The sequence below is a fragment of the Oncorhynchus keta genome, chromosome 8, assembly GCF_023373465.1.
Source record: "Oncorhynchus keta strain PuntledgeMale-10-30-2019 chromosome 8, Oket_V2, whole genome shotgun sequence".
Classification (NCBI taxonomy): domain Eukaryota; kingdom Metazoa; phylum Chordata; class Actinopteri; order Salmoniformes; family Salmonidae; genus Oncorhynchus; species Oncorhynchus keta.
Genome location: NC_068428.1, coordinates 25758137 through 25785533, shown reverse-complemented (window position 1 = coordinate 25785533; position 27397 = coordinate 25758137). Strand labels below are relative to the sequence as shown.

Here is a 27397-nt window from a genome sequence, read left to right as displayed (position 1 = left end):
ACACAAAAAACGATACATACCTCAGCCTGAACATCAGCACCACAGGTAACTTCCACAAAACTGTCTTAGAGACAAGGCAAGAAGGGCATTCTATGCAATCAAAAGGAACATAAAATTTGACATACCAATTAGGATCTGGCAAAAAAACATTTGAATCCGTTATAGAACCCATTGCCCTTTATGGTTGTACGGTCTGGCTTCCACTCACCAACCAAGAATTCACAAAATGGGACAAACACCAAATGGAGACTCCACATGCAGAATTCTGCAAAAAATATCCTCTGTGTACAATGTAAAACACCAAATACTGCATGCAGAGCAGAGTTAGGCCGATACCCACTAATTATCAAAATCCATAAAAGAGACGTTAGATTCTACAACCACCTAAAAGGAAGCGATTCCCAAACCTTCCACAACAAAGCCATCACCTACAGAGAGATGAACCTGGAGAAGAGTCCCCTAAGCAAGCTGGTCCTGGGGCTCTGTTCACAAACACAAACAGACCCCACAGAGCCCCAGGACAGCAGCACAATTAGACCCAACCAAATCATGAGAAAACAAAAAGATAATTACTTGACACATTGGAAAGAATTAACATAAAACTGAGCAAACTAGAATGTTATTTGGCCCTAAACAGAGAGTACACAGTGGCAGAATACCTGACCACTGTGACTGACCCAAACTTAAGGAAAGCTTTGACTATGTAGACTCAGTGAACATAGTCTTGCTATTGAGAAAGGTTGCCATAAGAAGACCTGGCTCTCAAGAGAAGACAGGCTATGTGCACACTGCCCACAAAATGAGGTGGAAACTGAGCTGCACTCCTGCCAAATGTATGACCATATTAGAGACACATATTTGTCACGCCCTGATCTGTTTCACCTGTCTTTGTGATCGTCTACCATCCACCTCCAGGTGTCACCTGTTTTCCCCATTAGTCCCTGGTGTATTTATTCCTGTTTCCTATTTCTATGTGCCCCTATTTTTCCCAGTCTCTGTTTTTTCCTAGCCCTCCTGGTTGTGACACTTGTCTATCCTGAAACCGAATCTGCCTGACCACTCTGCCTGTTCTGATCACTCTGCCCTTTCTGACCACTCTGCCTGTTCTGACCACTCTGCCTGTTCTGACCACTCTGCCTGTTCTGACCACTCTGCCCTTTCTGACCACTCTGCCTGTTCTGACCACTCTGCCTGTTCTGACCACTCTGCCTGTTCTGACCACTCTGCCCTTTCTGACCACTCTGCCTGTTCTGACCACTCTGCCTGTTCTGACCACTCTGCCTGTTGCCTGTTCTGACCACTCTGCCTGTTCTGACCACTCTGCCTGTTCACCACTCTGCCTGTTCTTTCTGACAACTCTGCCTGTTCTGACCACTCTGCCTGTTCTGACCACTCTGCCTGTTCTGACCACTCTGCCTGTTCTGACCACTCTGCCTGTTCTGATCACTCTGCCCTTTCTGACCACTCTGCCTGTTCTGACCACTCTGCCTGTTCTGACCACTCTGCCTGTTCTGATCACTCTGCCCTTTCTGACCACTCTGCCTGTTCTGACCACTCTGCCTGTTCTGACCACTCTGCCTGTTCTGACCACTCTGCCTGTTCTGACCACTCTGCCTGTTCTGACCACTCTGCCTGTTCTGACCACTCTGCCTGTTCTGACCACTCTGCCTGTTCTGATCACTCTGCCTGTTCTGACCACTCTGCCTGTTCTGACCACTCTGCCTGTTCTGACCACTCTGCCTGTTCTGACCACTCTGCCCTTTCTGACAACCCTGCCTGTTCTGACCACTGTTCTGACCACCTGCCTGTTCTGACCCTGTTCTGACCACTCTGCCTGTTCTGACCAATCTGCCTGTTCTGCCTGTTCTGACAACCCTGCCTGCCTGTACCTGTTCTGACCACTCTACCTGTTCTGACCACTCTGCCTGTTCTGACCACTCTGCCTGTTCTGACCACTCTGCCTGTTCTGATCACTCTGCCTGTTCTGATCACTCTGCCCTTTCTGACAACCCTGCCTGTTCTGACCACTCTACCTGTTCTGATCACTCTGCCCTTTCTGACAACTCTGCCTGTTCTGACCACTCTGCCTGTTCTGATCACTCTGCCCTTTCTGACAACTCTGCCTGTTCTGACCACTCTGCCTGTTCTGATCACTCTGCCTGTTCTGACCACTCTGCCTGTTCTGACAACTCTGCCTGTTCTGACCACTCTACCTGTTCTGACCACTCTGCCTGTCCTGACCTCAGCCTATCGCCTGGTACTGTTTGGACTTTTACCTGGTTTATGAACTCTCACCTGTCCCCGACTTGCCTTTGGCCTACACCGTTGTTATAATAAATATCGGTGTCACGTTCTGTCCATCGTTCGTATGTGTTTTCCTTGTTTTAGTGTTGGTCAGGACGTGAGCTGGGTGGGCATTCTATGTTGTGTGTCTGGTTTGTCTATTTCTATGTTTGGCCTGATATGGTTCTCAATCAGAGGCAGGTGTTAGTCATTGTCTCTGATTGGGAACCATATTTAGGTAGCCTGTTTTGTGTTGGGTTTTGTGGGTGATTGTTCCTGTCTCTGTGTTTACACCAGATAGGACTGTTTAGGTTTTCACTTTCCTTGTTTTATATAGTCTGTTCATGTATAGTCGTCTTTATTAAAAACATGAATAACCACCACGCTGCATTTTAGTCCGCCTCTCTTTCACCAGAAGAAAACCCTTACAATCGGAGCTCAACCATCTGCCTCCTGTGTCTGCATTTGGGTCTCGCCTTGTGCCCTTATTGTATTTCCCTCAGTTTACACAGATCCACAAAGAATTCGATTAGGTGAAATACCACAGTGTGCCATCACAGCAGCAAGATGTATGACCTGTTGCCAAAAGAAAAGGGCAACCAGTGAAGAACAAACACCATTGTAAATACAACCCATATTTATGCTTATTTTCCCTTTTGTACTTTAACTATTTCCACATAATATGACATTTAACATGTCTTTATTCTTTTAGGAACTTCTGTGAGTGTAATATTTACTGTTCATTTTGATTGTTTCTTTCACTTTTGTTGATCTAGTTCACTTGCTTTGGCAATGGTACCATATGTGTCCCATGCCAATAAAGCCCTTAAATTGAAATTGAATTTTGATAGAGAGATGAGGCTTGTCGTGCAGCCAGTGACCCCATCTTGCATAGACACAGAGACAGAGAACGGTGTATGTCAGCTGCCGAGTCTCTGTGCTTTAGGTAACTTTGCATATTCAAATCTATTACACAGAAATAACCATGTACTGAAACAAGCACAAGCCTGCATGCCGCTGTAATGTATTGTTGCCTATGGTGCTGGTTTGGTCCTGTTTGATTCCTCTATATAGTCTAAGAGAGGAGCAGAGCAGACGCCTAAAAACCAGGTCAAATCTAATGTGTGTAACTACGGTCCCACTTTAACAAATTCACCTGGTTAGATAATATGACCACAAAGGAATGTGCACAAAGACACAGTATCCAGTGGACGCTGAGGGGGACTCAAGCTGCTGCATTGTGCTGTGTAAAGTATCAGACTACGTTTACCATCCAAACAAACACACGACACCGCAGGAGGGGCCTCCTGCCTGCACACACACACACATATACACACACGCAGTCTCCCTACCTTACCTGACCCCATTGTGTCACAGTGCTTGGGTCCTTGCCTGGAGAGAGAGACTGAGAGAAAGGAGCAGACCAACCATGCAACAGAAAGCAGCTCTGGTTCCAGGCCTGATCATGTATTACACTATTACTGACTGACTGTAGTCCTCAGGGTCCTCCTGAACTCTATACGTTCACAGCCACAGCACAGGGTTAGCCTACCTAGGAGAAGCACTTCCACAAACAAACTAGGTTACTAGTGGTTATTGTGTGTCAGTAACCTGTGAGGCTAGTTACCCTATTGCTACACAACAGCTAATACTCTGAAGGCTTCCGTTCCCCCCTATAGGCAGTTGAAGTACATACGGTTACTAGAGGTTGTGGGGCTTCAAAACAACACATTACCTCTTACTCAATGACCACATACGATTCTGAGACTTCCCTGCACCATCATGTGAGCCATTACGAGAGATATCATACACGGAACACCTGCAGTTTACAGTTTACACACCACGGAAAGAGGGAAGGAGGGCGGAGATGAGGAGAGAGACAGAGAGGGAGACAGAGAGCGTCTTTGGCTTATCCTTAACCTTATTGAGGCAGAGAGAGAGAGGGAGACAGGGAGGAGAGGAGAGAGACAGGGAGGAGAGAGACAAAGGGAGGGAATAAAAGAGGTGGAGAGGAGAGAGACAGAAAGATATCATACTGTGAGCACCTGCTGTCTACTGCAGAGAGAGGAAGACAGAACGAGGGAGGGAAAGAGAAGTGAGAGAACAATCTGGGTTAAAAGGGTTGGAAATGTGAATGATGGGGTGAGAGAGGGCAGGGTTAGGTTGCCACCCAGACTCTCTCTGACTGTAGTGAATGGGGGGCACTTCTGCTCCAATGGGAGCAGTAGGAAGAGAGAAGAGGTTCTGGGTGGGGGTGGGGGGTGGGAGAAAGACAGAGGACAGGGATGAAGGGTGGTGATACACAAGAGGCACCAGTCAGTCAGTGAGACAGGATCAGGACAGAGACAGCATTATGGAGCCCTGAGCCCAGTAGGGCAGGCAGAGGAGGAACAATGGCCCCAGTGTGTGACGCCTCTGCCCTCCACTGCCACCCAACAGCTGGGACATATAGAATCTAGACAGACAGACCAAATAGCAGGTTCGCTTTTGGGGATTCATACACACAACCCCTGGCTTCATTTTACTGTCTTCTCTCTCCACATTCTCCTTTTCCAGTTTTTCTAACCAATCTCCTATAGCTCCCTCTTTTTCTCCCTGTCTCTGTCTCTCTCACTCTCTGTGCCTCTCTCTCTCTCTCTCTCTCTGTCTCTGTCTCTCTCACTCTCTGTACCTCTCTCTCTCTGTGCCTCTCTGTGTTTCTCTCTCTCTCTCTCTCTCACTCTCTGTCTCTCTCTCTCTCTCTGTTTCTCTCTCTCTCACACTCTCTGTCTCTCTCTCTCGCTGTGCCTCTCTGTTTCTCTCTCTCTCTCTCTCTCTCTCTCTCTCTCTCTCTCTCTCTCTCTCTCTCTCTCTCTCTCTCTCTCTCTCTCTGTTTCTCTCTCTCTCACTCTCTGTCTCTCTCTCTCTCTCTCTGTTTCTCTCTTTCTCTCTCACTCTCTGTCTCTCTCTCTCTCTCTGTGTTTCTCTCTCTCTCACTCTCTGTCTCTCTCTGTGCCTCTCTCTTTCTCTCTCTCTCTCACTCTCTGTCTCTCTCTCTCTCTGTGCCTCTCTGTTTCTCTCTCTCTCACTCTCTGTCTCTCTCTCTTTCTCTCTCACTCTGTCTCTCTCTCTGTGCCTCTGTGTTTCTCTCTCTCTCTCACACTCTCTGTCTCTCTCTCTCTCGCTGTGCCTCTCTGTTTCTCTCTCTCTCACTCTGTCTCTCTCTCTATGTGCCTCTCTATGTGCCTCTCTCTCTCTGTGCCTCTCTGTTTCTCTCTCTCTCTTTCTCTCTCACTCTCTGTCTCTCTCTCTCTGTGTTTCTCTCTCTCTCACTCTCTGTCTCTCTCTCTCTCTGTGCCTCTCTGTTTCTCTCTCTCACTCTCTCTCTCTCTCTCACTCTCTCTCTCTCTCTGTGCCTATCTGTGTTTCTCTCTCTCTCTCAATTCAATTTGCTTTATTGGCATGACGTAACAATGTCCATATTGCCAAAGCTTACTTTGGATATTTACAATATGAAAATAATAAGAATCAAAATTGTCTACGGGACAACAGTAATAACAATAGGGGTCAAAATTACCATACATTGAACAATAACAACGAGCATAGAGGACATGTGCAGGTTGATTGTTCTGTCAGACACTGTCCCTCATCTTATGGCAGGCAGCAATGTAGTGAGTGCACTGCCAACCCACAGCTCTCTGCGTCTTCCCCCAACAGGACCGGTAGCCTACTCTCATCAGAGAGGTCTTTGAAACCTTGAATAAGGGTTTCAAATTTGGGGAAATTACACTCTCTAACTGTTTTATATTTTTTTACATGTTGTCTCTCTCTCTCTCTGTCTCTCTCCCCCTCTCTGTCTCTCTCTCTCTCCCCCCTCTCTGTCTCTCCCCCCCTCTCTCCCTCTCTGTCTCCCCCTCTCTGTCTGTCTCTCTCTCTCTGTCCCTCCTTGCTGTACATTCCTTGCTTCTCTCCACTTCTTCTGCAGGCAGCAGAAGCAGAGATAGATTAAACAGGCAGACAGAAGAGAAGGCTACAGGCTGGCAACAGATCAGAGAGAGAGAGAGAGAGAGAGAGAGAGAGAGAGAGAGAGAGAGAGAGAGAGAGAGAGAGAGAGAGAGAGAGAGAGAGAGAGAGAGAGAGAGAGAGAGAGAGAGAGAGAGAGAGAGAGAGAGAGAGAGAGAGAGAGAGAGAGAGAGAGAGAGAGAGAGAGAGAGAGAGAGAGAGAGAGAGAGAGAGAGAGAGAGAGAGAGAGAGAGAGAGAGAGAGAGAGAGAGAGAGAGAGAGAGAGAGAGAGAGAGAGAGAGAGAGAGAGAGAGAGAGAGAGAGAGAGAGAGAGAGAGAGAGAGAGAGAGAGAGAGAGAGAGAGAGAGAGAGAGAGAGATACACATACACATACACGTGTCTGTCCTGTACCATCTAACTCCTCTACACTGTAAAGGAACTTAAAGCACTATGTATGGAAAATGGCCATGTTTGAATGCCTTTGCTTAGGACTGATAAACTCAACAGCTGCCAGACGCCAAAGTCAGCCTAGTTGGTGAACCCACTCCGCCTGTTTATGCTATTGGAAAGCCTTTCTTAAAGTATTGGTTGGGTCGCGGACATGTTAATGGTGTCAGTGTAAATGTATAATTATTTAATGAATTACAGGAATTGATTTGGCCGTACACCTGTGCTCTCTGTTCAGTGCACTTTCTGTTCAGTGCGCTCTCTGTTCAGTGCGCTCTCTGTTCAGTGCGCTCTCTGTTCAGTTCGCTCTCTGTTCAGTTCGCTCTCTGTTCAGTGCGCTCTCTGTTCAGTTCGCTCTCTGTTCAGTTCGCTCTCTGTTCAGTTCGCTCTCTGTTCAGTTCGCTCTCTGTTTAGCAGCAGTATCTCTGCTCATGGCAGCAGCGCGAGTGGGAGGGAAATGCAGATCTTTTTTCTGCAGTTTTCTTGAAGATCACTCCGTGGCCCAAATTTTGCAGCGCTGTTGTTCAGCAGCAGATGATGCACTCTCATGCCACGTTCAAAACAACTGGGAACTCGAAAATATACATGGTCAGTGACCTTCAGGTCGGAAAGTCTGAGCTCTAGAAAGAGGCCAGAGATCCCGAGGTGGAATTCTGAGTTGGAGAATTTTCCAGAGTTCACAGGTGGGTTTGAACACACTGAAGTCGGAGATTTCCGAGTTCCGGTTGTTTTGAACGTGGCATCTGCCACTGACCGACTCGCCACCACTCACCACTGTCATCAAATCGACTCAAGCTAGCCACAAGTTCTGACTGAGTTCAATCATCAAGCAACGAGTTCCTCTCTCTTGGTTGCATACTAACGTTGAGAAATAACGAGGAGCGCCCACAATGTGTTTTGTGCGGAGAAGTGCTTAGTGATGAGTCTCTCAAAATGAAAAAATGTCGACCAAACATCCACAGCATGTAAACCCAGGGTCAGGGAGTTCTTTCAGAACAGGGCAGAATGCTTCAGGAAACAGTGCTTCGACAGCAGAAAATAAAGTTGTCATTTTATAACAGCTGATGATGATAAGCAGAAATAAGGAGTACTATCTCTCATAGAAGTAGATGTGAATTTATCTTTCAAACAATCCCCTTGTAAACAGCTAATAGCTAGCTAGCTAATGTTAGCCAAAGCACGCTAGCTAGCTAATGTTAGCCAAGTACGCTAGCTAGCTACTGATAGTGCAACCCTATGTACATTACAGATGAGGATGATCAGGTCTATTGTCTCTCTTACTGTACAAATTATTGTTGTAAACAAGTCTAGGTTGGAACTGTTGCTGTTAAAATACAAGTAGTAATTTCTTTCTGAACTGGAATAAACTGAGTTGCTCAACTACAGCAGGAAGCAGTCTCCTGTATGCCGGAGAAAGCAGTAGATGTCCTGATCCAGTTTGGCACCACATACCTACGTGAGTCAGGGTTCTCAACTCTGGAATACTTCAAAACAAGTACAGAAACAGACTGAATGCTGAGAATGACATCAGTTTTGTACTGTCAAACTGATCCCAGAATAGACCTGCTTGTTGAATCTTCAACCAGCCACACACCTCTCATTAGGACTGTGTGTGTGTGTTATCTGGGCTACCTCTGTGTTAGGTGATCAATCAGTTAATTCCAGTTCTGAATAAAAACATATGTATTTTAACAGCAACAGTTCCAACCTAGACCTTCTATCAACAATACTTCCTACAGTAAGATGTACAGTAGGCCTGATCATTTTTCATCTGTACTGTTACTTAGGGTTGCATTATCAAAAACTGAGTGTGTGTGTGTGTGTGTGTGTGTGTGTGTGTGTGTGTGTGTGTGTGTGTGTGTGTGTGTGTGTGTGTGTGTGTGTGTGTGTGTGTGTGTGTGTGTGTGTGTGTGTGTGTGTGTGTGTGTGTCATCCTGCTAAGGGATTGGGGTCAAACACATTGAGATGCTAAACGGCTACCTCCTTTCCTTTGCGTGCGTGCATGTGTTTTTAAATGTCTGTGTGATGTAGATGTCCTGATCCAGTTTGGCACCACATACCTACGTGAGGCAGGGTTCTCAACTCTGGAATACTTCAAAACAAGTACAGAAACAGACTGAATGCTGAGAATGACATCAGTGTTGTACTGTCATTTCCATCTTAGGGTCGGGTTTCCGAGACTAGATAACCATTGCTATCATGATCTGTTATCTAGAGGTTATCTGAACCTAACAGTGGGTTTGATCAGAGGCGGATCTCTTTACATTACTTCGCTCCAAAGCTTAGCTTTGCTTTACATTTGCATAAAGCAGAGCTCAACTTTACCTTCCACTCTGCTAGGAGGGTTCTCGCCGCTCACCTTCCCACAATCCCCTGCACATTTCTGAGCATTTAAAATAAATGTGGGGGGTGGGCCTTTCCTCTTTGTTCTCTATTGTTCCTCAAGCAAGGTGGAAGGCCGATGACATCACGATTCACTTCAGACCAGCTCCTCGATTGCCCTACTCCTAAGTTTGCAGTTGTGTCTAAAAAAAAAACTATTTTGCTGAAAACGTTTGTTACCCTTTAGTGTGTGTACTTTACTGTAAGTTATACTTGGGATATCACTTTTCAACATTAAAAGTTCAAAAATCTCTGGAGGTTGTCTTTAAAAATGGTAAGAACATTTTTTTTAAAACACCCAAACCACAGCTATCTCATTTTCAGAACTCGAGTTGTGATTCAGGTTCGTGTATAGTCACTGTAAAATAAAGATGCTTTTGCCACCAAATGAACTCAAGACGATCGAGAAAAACATTTCCGATTTCACAAAGCTTCTTGCAAGATGATTTGCCCTGAATGTGTCTTTCCCTTCCCCCATGCCCCATAGACAACTTAATTGGAAACGAATTGAAGCTAGATCGAAGACTACCCTAACCCTTCTTCACCGAAAAGTCAATGCATTCTTCGTGGGGAAATGAAATCAGTGCCGTGCCCGTGTTTGCTCGCGCACAACCGGCGCCGTTATCGTGCTCTTGTTGAAAAAATTGTCCATTAGCTATCTAGCTAATAAATAACGACAACGTTAACCTGGGTATGACACTAAGGTAAATACAGGGTTGTGATAATGCATTGACAAGATGCCAGATGTATATTTTCACACCAACCCTTCAAAATTACAATGTGGTGTGATAGTTAGCATGCAGCTTGCTAACCATTTCTCCTAATTTACAACGCGAGTTCGTGCAGATGTTAAACCTTGATCCCTTACCCCCATCTAATTTCAACACATGACCATTGACAAGTAACGTTAGCTAGCTAGGTGTTCTTTCTCTCCGGTGTATACAGTATGCATAATGTGACCCCATTTGTACAACAAACTGACAAGTTAAAAACACTGAATTATATTTTCCTCACACCTGTCACCTGGCTAGATGGTTACAAATGTTTAGTTAGCACAGACATTGATGGCTTATCATGGCTAACCAGCATTCAATTAGTATTACCACACAGAGAGAAAGTCGTTGACCAGCCGTTGCGCATGGACTGGTGCTTATTTTAACAGTTAATTGTGAATGGTACCAACTTTACTACATTTCAGAATCCTCAAATGTTCTTGTTGTTAGGCATAAGTTTAGAATGAAACAATTCAGTCATGAGAAAATGTCATACCTTAAATGTTTGTTCAATTCCTCCTATGTTCTTGTCATCTCTACTGCAGTACAGTGCAATTCCCTGTTTCAATCAATTCAAATATCCAGCCTCATTCCATGCTGTGGTTATCATATAGCCGGGGCAAAATGAATCCCGTTAGAAAGGTAGCAGCGAAGGATCAAGGCACAATTCCCCTTCAAAAAGGGATCCCGGGGGCACAATCTAATGCAACGGACAGAACAACGGGCGAAGTTGAGTTGACGAAAGATTTTCAGATGAATTCATCCACATATATTGATCCACACGCGAAGAAACTGTGTTTTATAAATGCAAAGTAGAAATGCTCATCTTTGACTTCGTAGCGAAATGTACCTATCGTAGAGACCATGATGGTACATACCACTTTCTATTGTTTGAGAGCCAACCCACGCATCAGTGCGAGGAGCCACAAAACTGACCCGGACTAAATCTGATTACCTGATTGGCCCATTGTCTCCAAACCACTCCCGGTCTTGACTGTAATGGCCAATCGATAGCAAGGAGGTGGGTATCAATTTGATGCGTTCTGACTGCCCCTACTGCACTGTTTAAATTGATTCATTTAATTTATTACATGCTTATTATCTAGTTATTACATACAGGTATCACAGTTACACATACAGCTGTTAAGGAGCATTTTGGTCCAAGACTTGGCGCTGCGGTAGCATTTGCCGTGCGATAGCAGAGAGAACAGTCACCAAAGTCATGGACTGTTCTCTCTGCTACCTCAAGTCTAGGACCAAAAGGCTCCTTAACAGCATCTACCCCCAAGCCATACGACTGCTGAACAATTCATCAAATTGCCACTCGGACTATTTACACTGCTGCTACTCCCTGTTGATTATCTATGTATACACACTTTACAAATGGCCTCGACTAACCTGTACCACCGCACATTGACTCGGTACTGCCTGTATATAGCCTCGTTATTCTTATGCACTTTTCATGTGTTACTTTTTAAATCGTTTTTGTTGTCGTTTTTCACTTTCGTTTATTTATTCAATATTTCCTTAACTGTTTCTTAAACTGCATTGTTGGTTAAGGGCTTGTATGTAAGCATTTCATGGTAATGTTGTATTTAATTTGTTAATGTATTTATTTCACTGTTCAAAATCAGCTGATTGATATAGGTAACCAATGTAATTCATTTATAAGGGGTTTAATGATTATCAAATATTCATCCTGTGGGTTATAATCATATTGCTCATCCAATTGATTTTCACGCACTCAACACAAGCTAGTCTTATTGGCTAATTGATTTAAGTCCCAAAGAATATTGGCCAATCATGGGCTTGCCCAACCGATCATAGTGAGAATTCATAGACATTAATGCCAGACATACACTACACGATTTTGCAACGAATTCGCCAGGTTTTTGCCGTCCAAGAGAATGTTCATGATCGGGGTGAATGCCTATGAACTTGGGCTAGGATCAGTACGTCGGGACGTTGTTTGACCGGGTCAAGGACACACGGATGATGGCTGTTGCGTCCTCCAGGGGTGCGCCTTAATTATAGCCTAACTTGTCACAATACATTTCTGACTCCGCCATTTCTGAAAACTCTGCGCATGTACAACACATATTGACATACAGTACCAGTCAAAGTTTGGACACATCTACTCATTCAAGGGTTTTTCTTTATTTTACTATTTTCTACATTGTAGAACAATAGTGAAGACATCAAAACTATGAAATAACACATATGGAAGCATGGAGTAACCAAAAAAAGTGCTCAACAAATCAAAATATTTGGTTGACATTCTCTCAACCAGCTTCACCTGGAATACTTGTCCAACAGTCTTGAAGGAGTTCCCACATTTGCTGAGCACTTGTTGGCTGCTTTTCTTTTACTCTGCGGTCCAACTCATCCCAAACCATTTAAATTGGGGGTGATTGTGGAGGCCAGGTCATCTCATGCAGCACTCCATCACTCTCCTTCTTGGTCAAATAGCCCTTACACAGCCTCGGGGGTTGTTTTGGGTCATTGTCCTGTTAAAAAACAAATGACAGTCCCACTAAGCGCAAACCACGTGGGATGGCGTATCGCTGCAGAATTCTGTGGCAGCCATGCTGGTTACGTGTGCCTTGAATTCTAAATGAATCAGACAGTGTCACCAGCAAAGCACCCCCACACCATCACACCTCCTCCTCCGTGCTTCACGGTGGGAACCACACAAGCAGAGATCATCCATTCACCTACTCTGTGTCTCACAAAGACACGGCGGTTGGAACCAAAAATCTCAAATTTGGACTCATCAGACCAAAGGACAGATTTCCACCAGTCTAATGTCCCTCGCTTGTGTTTCTTGGTCCAAGCAAGTCTCTTCTTATTATTGGTGTCCTTTAGTAGTGGTTTCTTTGCAGGAATTCAACCATGAAGGCCTGATTCACACATCTCCTCGGAACAGTTGATGTTGAGATGTGTCTGTTACTTGAACTCTGTGAAGCATTTATTTGGGCTGCAATTTCTGAGGCTGGTAACTCTAATGAAGCAGCAGAGGTAACTCTGGGTCTTCCTTTCCTGTGGCAGTCCTCATGAGAGCTAGTTTCATCATATCACTTGATGGTTTTTGTGACTGCACATTAAAACACTTTCAAAGTTCTTGAGATTTTCCAGATTGACTGACCTTCATATCTTAAATTAATGATGAACTGTTCATTTCTCTTTGCTTATTTGAGATGTTCTTTCCATAATATGTACTTGGTCTTTCACAAAATATGGCTATCTTCTGTATACCAACCCACCTTGTCACAACACAACTGATTGTCTTTAATGCATTAAGGAAAGAAATTCCACAAATTAACTTTTAACAAGGCACACCTGTTAATTGAAATTCATTTCAGGTGACTACTTCATGAAGCTGGTTGAAAGAATGCCAAGAGTGTGCAAACCTGTCATCAAGGCAAAGGGTGGCTACATTGAGGAATCTCAAATATCAAATATATTTTGGATTTGTTTAACACTTTTTGGTTACTACATGATTCCATATGTGTTATTTCATAGTTTGGATGTCTTCACTATATTTCTACAATGTAGAAAATAGTAAAAATAAAGAAAAACCCTTGAATGAGTAGGTGTGTTCAAACTTTTGACTGGTACTGTACGTTTCCCATTATAAACCAGACCTGTCATAAAACTATGCACACGTTAGTTAACAAGCTCTGAAACTCTGCATGGAAAACTCCTCCATTCACGTTTTATGGTGAAAATAACACCCTTTTATTGCCGCATAAATTGGAACTATTGGCATTATTAGGCCATGACATGCAAAATACGAATTGTTGTTCAATATTTAGTTTATCAATAGATTATTGGGTTTATATGTCCTGCCTTGGTATTGGCTCTGAGATCAAATAGGCAATGATGTTGTGCTCCTATCGCACGCACAGCAATACTGTAGCTTACCCATACTGTCAAATATTGTACATAAACTATCTGTCTTTTTACTGTGTTGGCAGAACGTTTGAATCGTTAGCAGTAATTTATGCTGTATCTGGAAAAAAAACAATGGCAAGTAGTTGTGGACGTGTCAGCAGAAGGTTTGAATTCAACAATGTTTTATATAGACTTTTCCCCCAACCTAAATATGGACTGCCTGCGAATTCTGAAACATTGTAAATTCGACTATATGATATTGCAAAACTTGAAATACATATAACCTGTCTATTTACCAGGCAACTCAGTCCAATTAAATGAGGTATGCACGTGGTCATTTGTTATATTGCTCCTTCCAGAATATGAACCCATCAAGTCCAGAAAAGGTGAGGAATATTTTCTGCAATGGTTATGAAAATAAATTAAATATGAAAAAGATTCCTATGTCTAATTATTTTAGATTGAAAAATAAAACACAGACTTTCACTCTTCTCACTATTGGCAAATGGTTGCATTCTTGTTAATATGTTTTCCTGATTTTAGTTTTGTATTTATAAGCTTTTCATGATATCCCTAAACAAGCGAATTACTTTCCAGCTGCCAATTATTTCAACCACTAGCAGATGTGCATAAGCATGGTCTAAAGTTTGCAGGGAGGTGAGAATATTCTCACGTCAAGTTAAACGTTTATAAATCTGTCTCGCGTACATTTTGGGGTATACTTTGTATGCACGGTTTATAAATGAAGACCCTGACCCCTGTCGGATGTCCAGATAATTTTCTAATATGTCCGACATTTTGGTAATGCATCTTGTAGTATGAGCAGTGCTAAAACGCGATTGCGAAAGGACTGCTGCCAATAGCCAATGAACATTCAGCATGTGAGACCAAAACAATGATGGGGAAGAGGAAAGCAACAACACGCGATGTGTGTACGGTGTGATGGAAGACAGATATGTGGAGCTATGGAGAAAAGAAGCGGCCTTTTCAATGGGTTTGTTCGTTTTACATGACAAGGTGCCCCGGTTGAACGGAGTATGATTATTTTATACAATTCCATTGGTCTTTAAATGAAATCTACACCCACCAGGGGCACCTTGGCATAGAAAACGAACTCCGCCTATATTACACGACAGAAACCAAAATTATAATTTAATATTAAGTCTACATCAACTAGGGAGTCATCGTGTAATATGAGCACCAACGTCCTGGGGTTGAGGATGGAGGGAATTAAAGATTTTGGGACAAGAAAATCTCGAAATGTGAGCACATTCAATTTTTAGAAGTCATGTATGCCCAGTGAGAATTATATCCTTAAAGGTGTATAAAATGTATTTTTATCCGTTGATCACTCATCTGTTGAAATAACAGTGACTTATAATACGTTTTTCCAAAATGTATCGTTATAAAATTCAACTAAACGATTAATCTCTCCCAATTTTGATGTTTTGATATAATTATTTTCACTTTAATGTCAAGACTATATATACACAAAATAAACACTCACACACCACACAAAACCCACACACATTTACATAGGGCAACACTACACAAACAAACAAACAAACCGACACAACACAACACACTGCTACTATTTTACTGTTATTATTACATATCCTGATGCCTAGACATTTTACCCTGCTTTCATGTACCCTGCACATTGATCTGGTTCTGGTACCCCCTGTATATAGCTCCACATTGATCTGGTTCTGGTACTCCCTGTATATAGCTCCATATTGATCTGGTTCTGGTACTCCCTGTATATAGCTCCATTCTTGTATATTTTATTCCTCTTGTGTCATTTTTGTTTTTATTGCATCGTTGGGAAGCGCTCGTAAGCAAGTCTTTCACGGTAAATTGCACACCCCTTGTATTCGGCGCTTGTTACAAATAAAATGTGATTTGATTTTAAAGTAAATACCTACTTTTAGGACATTTCCGGTTTGGCATTCACAACATCCAAGATGGCTGCCACCGTGGAGTCCCTCGTTTCGTACGGGACCGATTCAGATTCAGATAATGAGACAAAATCTAATGCTAGTCCCGAAAAAGTTGACCCTGATGCCCTAGCACACCTCAAACCGTTGAAATCTGGGAAAACAATGTCTTTAGCTCTCCTTAATTCAGCTCCGGAGGTCGCCGTAAAGGTAAGCGAGCTAGCGAGGCAGAGTAGCTGGTTGCTAATTAAGCTAGCTAATGTACGCTAGCTAACTATTAAGGGATATACGCAACGCTAGCTAGCTGCTAGTGCTATCCAGACAGAGTCGGCTTGTCACCTAGAAAGCAATTTAGGAATGTAATCGCGAACTTTACTTATCTAGCTACACTAACGGTAGGTGGACAGTGAAAGCAGATCCTATTCAATTCTTAATTATATGGATACAACAATGAGTTAAGTTACTTAAACCAAATATTTGTATAACTAAGTAGCTAAAGCAGGAAGTTTCAATAGAAATGTGATGTGCTTGCTTAGTAGGCTGAAAGTATTAATACTTTTAGTGGAAGAAGTTGACTAAATTAATGTTAACAAACGATTTTAAACTAGGGAAACTGTGTCACTTCTCTTGCGTTCATTGCACCCAGAGTCAGTGTATATGCAACGGTTTGGGCCGCCTGGCTCGTTGCGAACTAATTTTCCAGAATTTTACGTAATTGTGACAAAATTGAAGGTTGTGTAATGTAACAGCAATATTTAGACTTCGGGATGCCACCCGTTAGATAAAATACGGAACGGTTCCATATTTCACTGAAAGAATAAACGTTTTGTTTTCGAAATGATAGTTTCCGGATTTGACCATATTAATGACCTACGGCTCGTATTTTTGTGTGTTATAATTAAGTCTATGATTTGATAGAGCAGTCTGACTGAGCGGTGGAAGGCAGCAGCAGGCTCGTAAGCATTCATTCAAACAGCACTTGCCTGCGTTTGCTAGTAGCTCATTGCGCTGTTTATGACTTCAAGCCTATCAACTCCCGAGATTAGGCTGGCAATACTAAAGTACCTATTAGAACATCCAATAGTCAAAGGTATATGAAATACAAATGATATAGAGAGAAATAGTCGTATAATAACTACAACCTAAAACTTCCTACCTGGGAATATTGAAGACTCATGTTAAAAGGAACCACCAGCTTTCATTATTTAAACCAAATTGAACATGTTTCATTATTTATTTGAGACTATATTGCTTTTATTTATGTATTATATTAAGTTAAAATAAAAATGTTAATTCAGTATTGTTCTAATTGTCATTATTACATATATATATATATATTATATATCTAAAAATCGTCCGATTAATCGTTATCGGCTTTTTTTGTTCTCCAATAATCGGTATCGGCGTTGAAAAATCATAATCGGTCGACCTCTAGTTTCCTCCCACTTTTCCCGAAATAGTCTCCTGACGTCACAAATCCCGTTGCTGTGCTTATTTGATGGCAGTGGCATTGGCATATGTTCTTAAAAGAGAGGATGCAGTAAGGAGAGAGATAATGTAGCCTAAACTACTAAAAACAGGCCTTTTACAAGATTACATCATGACAGGAGCATTTGATTCCTATTAAAGAGATGAAGTCCAGACAGACTACATTAGGAAACTTTCTGAATGGGCATATGAGCCTATAGAGAGAATCAGCAAACTCACACCCCCATAAAAGCACCCGTCAATCAAAGCCACTAGCGTATGTCAGACACAAGCAAATATTTCTCCTTTCCATTAAAAGTATAAAAAATGTAGGCCTACATTAGGCTTTCCGAAAGTAGGCTATAAGATTTTTTTAATTTTTTAACCTTTATTTAACCAGGCAAGTCAGTTAAGAACATATTCTTATTTTCAATGACGGCCTGGGAAAAGTGGCCTGTCGTTCTGCCTGTTCAGGGGCAGAACGACAGATTTGTACCTTGTCAGCTCAGGGGTTTGAACTCGCAACCTTCCGGTTACTAGTCCAATGCTCTAACCACTAGGCTACGCTGCCGATAATGAAAGTGTGACGGGGTACAGCCCAAAATATTATTTTTGTAGGCGAAATAGCTCCGTTTGTTCTTTACGTTTGGCTGAGAAATCACCCGGAAATTGCGGTCACCACAACGCCAAAAAATATTCCAAATTAGCTCCATAATATCGACAGAAACATGGCAAACGTTGTTTAGAATCCATCCTCAATGTGTTATTCTAATATCTATTCGATAATATATCTGTCAGGACAATTCGTTTTTCCGATTGGAATAATGGCTACCTCTGTATTTTACGCGAGAATCTCTCTCGGAGCCACCATGTGACCACTTACGCAATGTGGCCGCCTATGGCTATTCTTCAACAAATGCGTAAAACTACGTCACAATAATGTAGACACCTTGGGGAATACGTAGAAAGCGTAAGCTCGTTGATGGTACATTCACAGCTGAATAGGGAGTCATTGGAACGCAGCGCTTAAAAAACCCGGGGCACTTCCGGATTGGATTTTTCTCAGGCTTTCGCCTGCAACATCATTTCTATTATACTCACAGACAATATCTTTACAGTTTTGGAAACGTTAGTGTTTTCCATCCAAATCTGTCAATTATATGCATATTCTAGCATCTTTTCCTGACAAAATATCCTGTTTAAAACGGGAACATTTTTTCTTCCAAAAATGAAAATACTGCCCCCTAACACCAAGAGGTTTTAACTCAAGTGCCTTCATAGCCTGATGACTGACCAAAATTATGAGCAGTAGAAAACCTGTCAAGTTTCTTCTTCCCAACAGGAGGCTGTGGAGACTGGTGTGCATCTGGACCCCTCTCTCAAAGAGGTTACCTACAACCCCACATATGAAACCATGTTTGCACCAGAGGTAAGATGTTTCATAGTAACATTTTACTCAAGAAACTGACGTACATCATTCGAATGAATCTACCTACCTAACTGTACCCACATAACATCTATTTTGCACTGTGTTTACTCTTACATATTTATTTTCTCCTAGTTTGGTCCTGTCAACCCATATAGAAGTCAACAGATGGCTGCTCCCAGGAATATGCTGTCTGGCTATGCAGAGCCTGCTCACGTCAATGACTTCATGTTTGAACAGCAGCGGAGGACCTTCTCCACCTTTGGTAAGTTAGTGTAGGAGTGTCTGGGACTGTAGGTAGCCTATGTACCCAGTATAGATCTTATTCACACCACGGCCATTGTCTATGATAGAATGTTCAACTGTGAATAAGGTCTAGTGAAGAGGTTAACCTTCCTATCACCTTGAATCTAACGTTTTGGGGCTTTAAGGTAATTTAGCATCTTGGTTATTTTATTCACTTGTCATTTACTTTTGCTTTCAGGCTATGCTCTGGATCCATCTGTGGACACAACAAGCCAGAATTCCTCCAATAGCTACATTGGTGCAGTGGATGAGGCAGAGAAAAAGAAAGGTAATGCTTCATTTCCTACTATTTGTGTTTTGCTTGCGGTGCATTGCTAGCCGGTAAGAGGGATGTTTTGAAACTTAATGGAAAGCTGTTGTAGTCATTGTTCTCCATAAAACTTTGAAATAAAGAACATAGTGTAACAGTTTCTCTTGTTTCTCCTCTCCTAGGGTTGACTGTGTTTGAGGTTGGACCAAAAAAACATGACAAGAGGAAAAAGGTGCAAGGAGGTGAATCGGATGACATTGACAATTACCTTGGGCCCTGGGCGAAATACGTGGACGAAAAGGACGGCGCCAAACCATCAGAGGTAATCAATCAATAATTCAATATCGTGTGTAGTTCCTCAAAGCAATATGGATGTTTGTATTATATAGGAGTGTGTTTTAGACTTAACTGTTTTTCCTCCTGTAAAGAGAGAGTTCTAACTGATTGTTGTCTGCTGATTGGTCTGTAGGAGGAACAGAAGGAGCTGGATGAGATCACAGCCAAGAGACAGAAGAAGGGAAGGAATGAGGAAGAGGCTCCGGCGGAGGAGAAGACCATTCTCCATGGTAACTAACACAATCATCTCAACCATTACTAATTACATAACTGAACTGTTCAGCATTCACTCAGCTGAGAAGAACATTTGCTGCAACCCTGAATGTAGGAAGTCCTAAGTCTTACTGTATACACCATCTCCTCTGTGTCTCCAGTTAAAGACGCGTATGACTACCAAGGGAGGTCTTACCTCCATGTACCTCAAGACGTGGGTATTAACCTGCGTACTGCAGACATACCAGACAAGTGTTACCTGCCCAAGAAACAGATCCACGTCTGGACTGGACACACCAAGGTGAGTTGTCAGTGGACACCTTCGGGCTCCAGTGTTTGCCTTAGGATTTGCCCTAAGAGTTACAGTTTAAGTCGGAAGGTTACATACACTTAGGTTGGAGTCATTAAAACTCGTTTTTCAACCACTCCACAAATTTCTTGTTAACAAACTATAGTTTTGGCAAGTCAGTTAGGACATCTACTTTGTGCATGACACAAGTAATTTTTACAACAATTGTTTACAGACAGATTATTTCACTTCTACTTCACTGTATCACAATTCCAGTGGGTCAGAAGTTTACATAAACTCAAATAAAATAAATCAAATCATATTTTATTTGTCACATACACATGGTTAGCAGATGTTAATGCGAGTGTAGCGAACTGCTTGTCCTTCTAGTTCCGACAATGCAGTAATAACCAACAAGTAATCTAACTAACAATTCCAAAACTACTGTCTTATACACAGTGTAAGGGGATAAAGAATATGTACATAAGGATATATGAATGAGTGATGGTACAGAGCAGCATAGGCAAGATACAGTAGATGGTATCGAGTACAGTATATACATATGAGATGAGTAATGTAGGGTATGTAAACAAAGTGGCATAGTTAAAGTGGCAAGTGATACATGTATTACATAAGGATGCAGTCGATGATATAGAGTACAGTATATACGTATGCATATGAGATTAATAATGTAGGGTACATTAGGAAGGAATACATAGGTATTCCTCTTGTCCAGATGGGTTAGGGCAGTGTGGTTGAGATTGCATCGATCTGTGGACCTATTTGGGCGGTAAGCAAATTGGAGTGGGTCTAGGGTGACAGGTAGGGTGGAGGTGATATGGTCCTTGACTAGTCTCTCAAAGCACTTCATGATGACGGAAGTGAGCCACCCTCACCACCTGGGGCGGCCCGTCAAGTCCAGTACCCTCTTGGAGGGTACGGGGTCGATGAACAGCATTCCTCACATAGGTGCTGGTCTCTCAAAGGTGACGGAAGTAGTGCTACGGGGCAGTAGTCGTTTAGCTCAGTTACCTTAGCTTTCTTGGGAACAGGAACAATGGTGGCCCTCTTGAAGCATGTGGGAACAGCAGACTGGTATAGGGATTGATTGAATATGTTCGTAAACACACCGGACAGCTGGTCTGCGCATGCTCTGAGGGCGCGGCTGGGGATGCCGTCTGGGCCTCCAGCCTTGCGAGGGTTAACACGTTTAAATGTCTTACTCACCTCGGCTGCAGTGAAGGAGAGACCGCATGTTTTCGTTGCAGGCCGTGTCAGTGGCACTGTATTGTCCTGAAAGCGGGCAAAAAAGTTATTTAGTCTGCCTGGGAGCAAGACATCCTGGTCCGTGACTAAGTTGACTCTGCCTTTAAACAGTTTGGAAAATTCCAGAAAATGATGTCATGGCTTTAGAAGCTTCTGATAGGGTAATTGACGTCATTTGAGTCAATTGGAGGTGTACCTGTGAATGTATTTCAAGGCCTACCTTCAAACTCATTGCCTCTTTGCTTGACATCATGGGTAAATCAAAATAAATTAACCAAGCCACTGCTCCAAAACCACCATAACAAAGCCAGACTACGGTTTGCAACTGGGGGACAAAGATCGTACTTTTTGGAAAAATGTCCTCTGGTCTGATGAAACAACAATAGAACTGTTTGGCCATAATTACCATCATTATGTTAGGAGGAAAAGGGGGATGCTTGCAAGCCGAAGAACACCATCCCAACCGTGAAGCACGGGGGTGGCGGCATCATGTTGTGGGCGTGCTTTGCTGCAGGAGGGACTGGTGCACTTCACAAAATAGATGGCATCATGAGGCAGGAAAATTATGTGGATATATTGAAGCAACATCTCAAGACATCAGTCAGGAAGTTAAAGCTTGGTCACAAATGGGTCTTCCAAATGGACAATGACCCCAAGCATACTTCAAAAGTTGTGACAAAATGGCTTAAGGACAACAAAGTCAAGGTATTGGAGTGGCCATCACAAAGCCCCGACCTCAACCCTATAGAAAATGTGTGGGCAGAACTTAGAATGCATGTGTGCGAGCAAGGAGGCCTACAAACCTGACTCTGTTACACCAGCTCTGTCAGGAGGAATGGGCCAAACTTCACCCAACTTATTGTGGGATGCTTGTGGAAGGCTACCTGAAACCTTTGACCCAAGTTAAACAATTTTAAAGGCAAAGCTACCAAATACTAATTGAGTGTATGTAAACTCCTGACCCACTGGGAATGTGATGAAATAAATCAAATCTGAAATAAATCTCTCTACTATTATTCTGACATTTCACATTCTTACAATACAGTGGTGATCCTAACTGACCTAAGACAGGGTATTTTAACTAGGATTAAACGTCAGGAATTGTGAAACACTGAGTTTAAATGTATTTGGCTAAGGTGTATGTAAACTTCCTACTTCAACTCTAAGTGGGGGGTCTTCCTGCGTGGTTGTGGTGGGATCTTCCTGGGGCATATATCTATACATCTACATAATGCAGTTGCAGCCGCAATTTAGCAAATGCATATAGGGGAAACACTGGACTCAGGTGAGTGAGGGAACACTCATCATCGGTCACGCTGGGTTAGCTATTGGATGACTGATACACACTTTAGAGTGTCCGTTATCTTTACATGAGGGAAATGTGTGTGAGCGACAGATGGAGAGGAAGAAAGTGCTGGTTCAGCAGACGGAGTGTGGAGAATATGTGATCAGGCCTTTGGTTCTGTCTGTCTGCAGTAGCGAGAGAGGGGAGAATCGCAAAGGCCTAAAATGAACAGGGCTTCCATCCCACTCATACTGGAACAGTTGCATACCAAGAGGCTAATTGAAAAGCTAGAGGGATGATTAAAAAAAGAAGCATGCTAGTGGGCTTGTGATGGAAAGATAGTGGATGGAGAGGCCGGTAGATGGTTTGATAGTTTAGAGACGTGTTCTGTTAACATCATTGGGATTTGAGGAATACCCTGCACATTGAATGCCATGAGCAATGTCTTGGTACAAGTGAGTGTGCAGCAAGGCATGAAAGCCCGATTTCTGCCTCTATAGAATTAGCATTCAAAGAGGATGGATGTCCTCTTACTGCTGCGCTGCTAGCCATAGGGCAGGCTAAGTGTAATCTCTCTCACTCACACACACACACACACACACACACACACACACACACACACACACACACTCTGAACTGTCGATGGGTAGGGGATCAGTGCCGTCCAAGACAAGTTGTTGGTGGGTATTATCACGTGCCCACACACGCGGTGTGTCAGTGAGGTGTTGATGTTGCCAGAGGGGTGATTGTGCCCTTGATGAAATGTTAACAAACTCCCAAAGACCAAGGGATAATTATGACCAGAGGCAAATATTAAAGACACACACACACACACACACACACACAGCGGTCTACTGCTCATTAAGTGATGTCGAACTGCACTGTACCACAACACCTGCTGTTTCTGAAAATTGATAATAATAAGGATTGTTCTGGCTCTGTGGGAATACAGACGAGAGATAAGACACCACGTTAAGCAGGGGTGTCGTACTCATTCCATGGAGGTTCTAGTGTCTGCAGGTTTTTCCTCTTTCTTTTCAATTAAGACCTAGACAACCAGGTGAGGGGAGTTCCTGACTAAATAGTGACCTCAATCAAGTACGAGGAAGGAGTGAAAACCCTCAGCTGCTCGGCCCTCGTTGGAATGAGTTTGACACCTGTGCTGTTAAAGTGGAACTGACAGCATTAACTACTTTGCCGATATGAAACAGGCAATCATAATATCAGTAAAAAATATCACATTCCCAGTTTATGGTATAAAACCAACTTTATAAGAGGTTTTAAAAATAGGTTTTATATAGACGTCGACCGATTATGATTTTTCAACGCCGATACCGATTTATTGGAGGACCCAAAAAAAGCATATACCGATCAATCTGACAATTTTTTTGTTGTAATAATGACAATTACAACAATACTGAATGAACACTGATTTTAACTTAATATAATACATCAATAAAATCAATTTAGCCTCAAATAAAATGAAACATAATAATAATGCAAAAACAAAGTGTTGAGGCCTCCCGGGTGGCACAGTGGTTAAGGGCGCTGTACTGCAGCGCCAGCTGTACCACCAGAGACTCTGGGTTCGCGCCCAGGCTCTGTCGTAACTGTCCACGACCGGGAGGTCCGTGGGGCGATGCACAATTGGCCTAGCGTCGTCCGGGTTAGGGAGGGGTTGGACGGTAGGGATATCCATGTCTCATCGCGCACCAGCGACTCCTGTGGCGGGCCGGGCGCAGTGCGCGCTATCCAAGGTTGCCAGGTGCATGGTGTTTCCTCCGACACATTGGTGCGGCTGGCTTCCGGGTTGGATGCGTGCAGTGCGACTTGGTTGGGTTGTGTATTGGAGGACGCATGACTTTCAACCTTCGTCTCTCCCGAGCCCGTACGGGAGTTGTAGCGACGAGACAAGATAGTAGCTACTAAAAACAATTGGATACCACGAAATTGGGGAGAGAACTTGGTAAAGTTAAAAATACAAAAAAAGTGTTGGAGACTAAAGTAAAAGTGCAATATGTGCCATGTAAAAAAGCTAGCGTTTAAGTTCCTTGCTCAGAACTTATGAAAGTTCCTTTTGGTTACCTTTAGTCTTCAATATTCCCAGGTAAGAAGTTTTAGGTTGTAGTTATTATAGGACAGTTTCTCTCTATGATTTGTATTTCATATACCTTTGACTATTGGATGTTCTTATAGGCACTTTAGTATTGCCAGTATAGCTTCCGTCCCTCTCCTCGCCCCTACCTGGGCTCGAACCAGGAACACATCGACAACAGCCACCCTCGAAGCAGTGTTACACATCGTTCCACAAAAGCCGCGGCCCTTGCAGAGCAAGGGGAACAACCACTCCAAGTCTCAGAGCGAGTGATGTTTGAAACGCTATTAGCGCGCACCCTGCTAACTAGCTAGCCATTTCACATCGGTTACGAAAGTGCTGTTTGAATGAATGCTTACGAGCCTGCTGGTGCCTACCAACTCTGTCAGACTGCTCTATCAAATCATAGACTTAATTATAACATAACACTCAAAAATACGAGCCTTAGGTCATTAATATGGTCGAACCTGGAAACTATCATCTCGAAAACAAGACATTTATTCTTTCAGTTAAATAAGGAACCGTTCCGTATTTTATCTAACGGGTGGCATCCCGAAGTCTAAATATTCCTGTTGCATTGCACAACCTTCAATGTTATGTCATAATTACGTAAAATTCTGGAAAATTAGTTCACAATGAGCCAGGCTGCCCAAACTGTTGCATATACCCTGACTCTGCGTGCAATGAACGCAAGAGAAGTGACACAATTTCACCTGGTTAATATTGCCTGCTAACCAGGATTTCTTTTAGCAAAATATGCAGGTTTAGAAATATATACTTCATTGATTTTAAGAAAGGCATTGATGTTTATGGTTAGGTACAGTTGTGCAGCGATTGTGCCTTTTTCGCAAATGCGCTTTTGTTAAATCATCCCCCGTTTGTCGAATACGCACCGCATCGATTATATGCAACGCACGACACGCTAGATAAACTAGTAATATCATCAACCATGTGTAGTTAACTAGTGATTATGATTGATTGATTTTCATAAGATAAGGTTAATGCTATCTATCAACTTACCTTGGCTTCTTACTGCATTCGCGTAACAGGCAGTCTCCTCGTGGAGTGCAATGTAAAGCAGGTGGTTAGAGCATTGGACTAGTTAACTGTAAGGTTGCAAGATTGCATCTGTCATTCTGCCCCTGAACACGGCAGTTAACCCACCGTTCCTAGGCCGTCATTGAAAATAAGAATGTGTTCTTAACTGACATGCCAAGTTAAATAAAAGATATAAAAAAATTAAATCGGCCAAATCGGTGTCCAAAAATACAGATTTCCGTTTATGTAAACTTGAAATCGGCCATTCTGATTAATCGGTCGACCTGTAGTTCTATGTGACTCAACGTTCCATGATGTACACTAAGACATTGTTGTCTAAATAGATGGATGCCATTCAATGCATGATTAATATAATTCAGCAATACTTTTCTTTGGAGTCCAGAAAATATTACTATCAGGTTGTAAATCCCAGCTGGCCTGCTAACATTGTTTGCTGCCTCCATTTTGCATACACTGTTTCAGTTTCAATTACTCAATATTTTTGACGAACGGACACTTTAGCCAGTTAGCTCAGGTGCTTGGTTGGGACAAGCATGCATTGGCAGACAAGTTGCAGAAAGCCGAACAGGCTACAACTCCCCATCGTTTATCAGTGCAATTTTGATGGCCAACTAGCTGAACTTTTGCTGGCTAGCATTTGTTGTTGTTCTTGTTGATGTGCATAACTGAGGGAAAGATAGCCTACCTTACCATGGTTGTTTGATAAAAAGGACTGTAAAGTTCCCAAATGTAAGAGGACTCCCGTGTCCTTCAGATATTTGCAGAAATCATTTAGGTGAATTTTGTGTCTTTTGGTGAATGGTTTCCAATGGTCTGAAGTCGTGCTGTTGCTACTGCCTGTAAACACACAGTAAGGTTCAAAGTGAATGATGGGAGGCCCGTGTGGCAAATGACTTGTTTGTATAAAGGTCTACTTTATCTCTGATTTGCTATAGCGCACTGGTCGGTGTAGACTGGTCCTGGACGAGACAGGATGTTTTATTCACTGTCTATTAAATGTCCAAATGCACCGCCACTTTCTATATTGCTATGAAATGTTCACAAATGCCTAGGTATACGTATTTCCCAAACATTCATAGAATTTATGAAAACGTGAAATACCATATCTAAGTGCTCGCTTGTCAGATTCTTTTAAAGGTGTCACATTCTTTCTGTTGATAAAATGCTTTCAGTTCCACTTTAAGAGTTCTATAAGATGGTATAGGGTTATGTTACTATGGTATAATACTACTGCTGTGCTGAATGCTCCTTACCTTGCTCTCATCTCTCCTTATTATCTAATTCCTTGAGACAATTAGCCTTCTATAGAGGATTTATAGCAATACCATACACACCTGTGTTCATAGACAGGCTGATTGTTATATTATGTCCACGCATTAACCCCTCTCTCTCTCTGCAGGGGGTCAGTGCTATCCGTCTGTTTCCTGTATCAGGTCACCTGCTGCTCTCCTGCTCTATGGATTGTAAGATCAAGGTAAGGTGCCACGCTGACACCAGACCTGCCAGCATGCACGGATTTTGCATTTAGTTTAGAAGAGTGAATAATGAATGAGTGTCCGGTATTAGCTATATAGGCAATGCTTCTAAAATGACTTGGCACTAGATTTGAGATTTTATCAATTCTAAAATCTGAAATGATGAATGCGCTGCAAAGAAATCCAATAGGCACATTATTTAGGCTGAAACAGCGGTCCGATTCCCTTTGCGG

General features: G+C 42.7%; 2 protein-coding genes across 2 annotated transcripts in view; one reads left to right on the top strand and one right to left on the bottom strand.

The window, feature by feature from the left end:
- Window positions 1-10762, bottom strand: part of LOC118372020 (actin-binding protein WASF1-like) — a 169219-nt gene extending 158457 nt beyond the window's left edge. The window contains 1 exon segment of the mRNA XM_052523881.1: window positions 10363-10762. The gene's annotated coding sequence lies outside the window, so the exon portion shown is untranslated.
- A 4929-nt stretch (window positions 10763-15691) lies between these two features.
- Window positions 15692-27397, top strand: part of LOC118371914 (pre-mRNA-processing factor 17-like) — a 34818-nt gene continuing 23112 nt past the window's right edge. Inside the window, exons 1-8 of the mRNA XM_052523320.1 lie at window positions 15692-15907; window positions 18507-18593; window positions 18726-18855; window positions 19075-19164; window positions 19329-19468; window positions 19616-19712; window positions 19857-19996; window positions 27089-27163. Coding sequence (XP_052379280.1) covers window positions 15725-15907; window positions 18507-18593; window positions 18726-18855; window positions 19075-19164; window positions 19329-19468; window positions 19616-19712; window positions 19857-19996; window positions 27089-27163 — 942 coding nt within the window. The 5' untranslated portion in view covers window positions 15692-15724. The remainder of the gene's footprint in view (window positions 15908-18506; window positions 18594-18725; window positions 18856-19074; window positions 19165-19328; window positions 19469-19615; window positions 19713-19856; window positions 19997-27088; window positions 27164-27397) is intronic.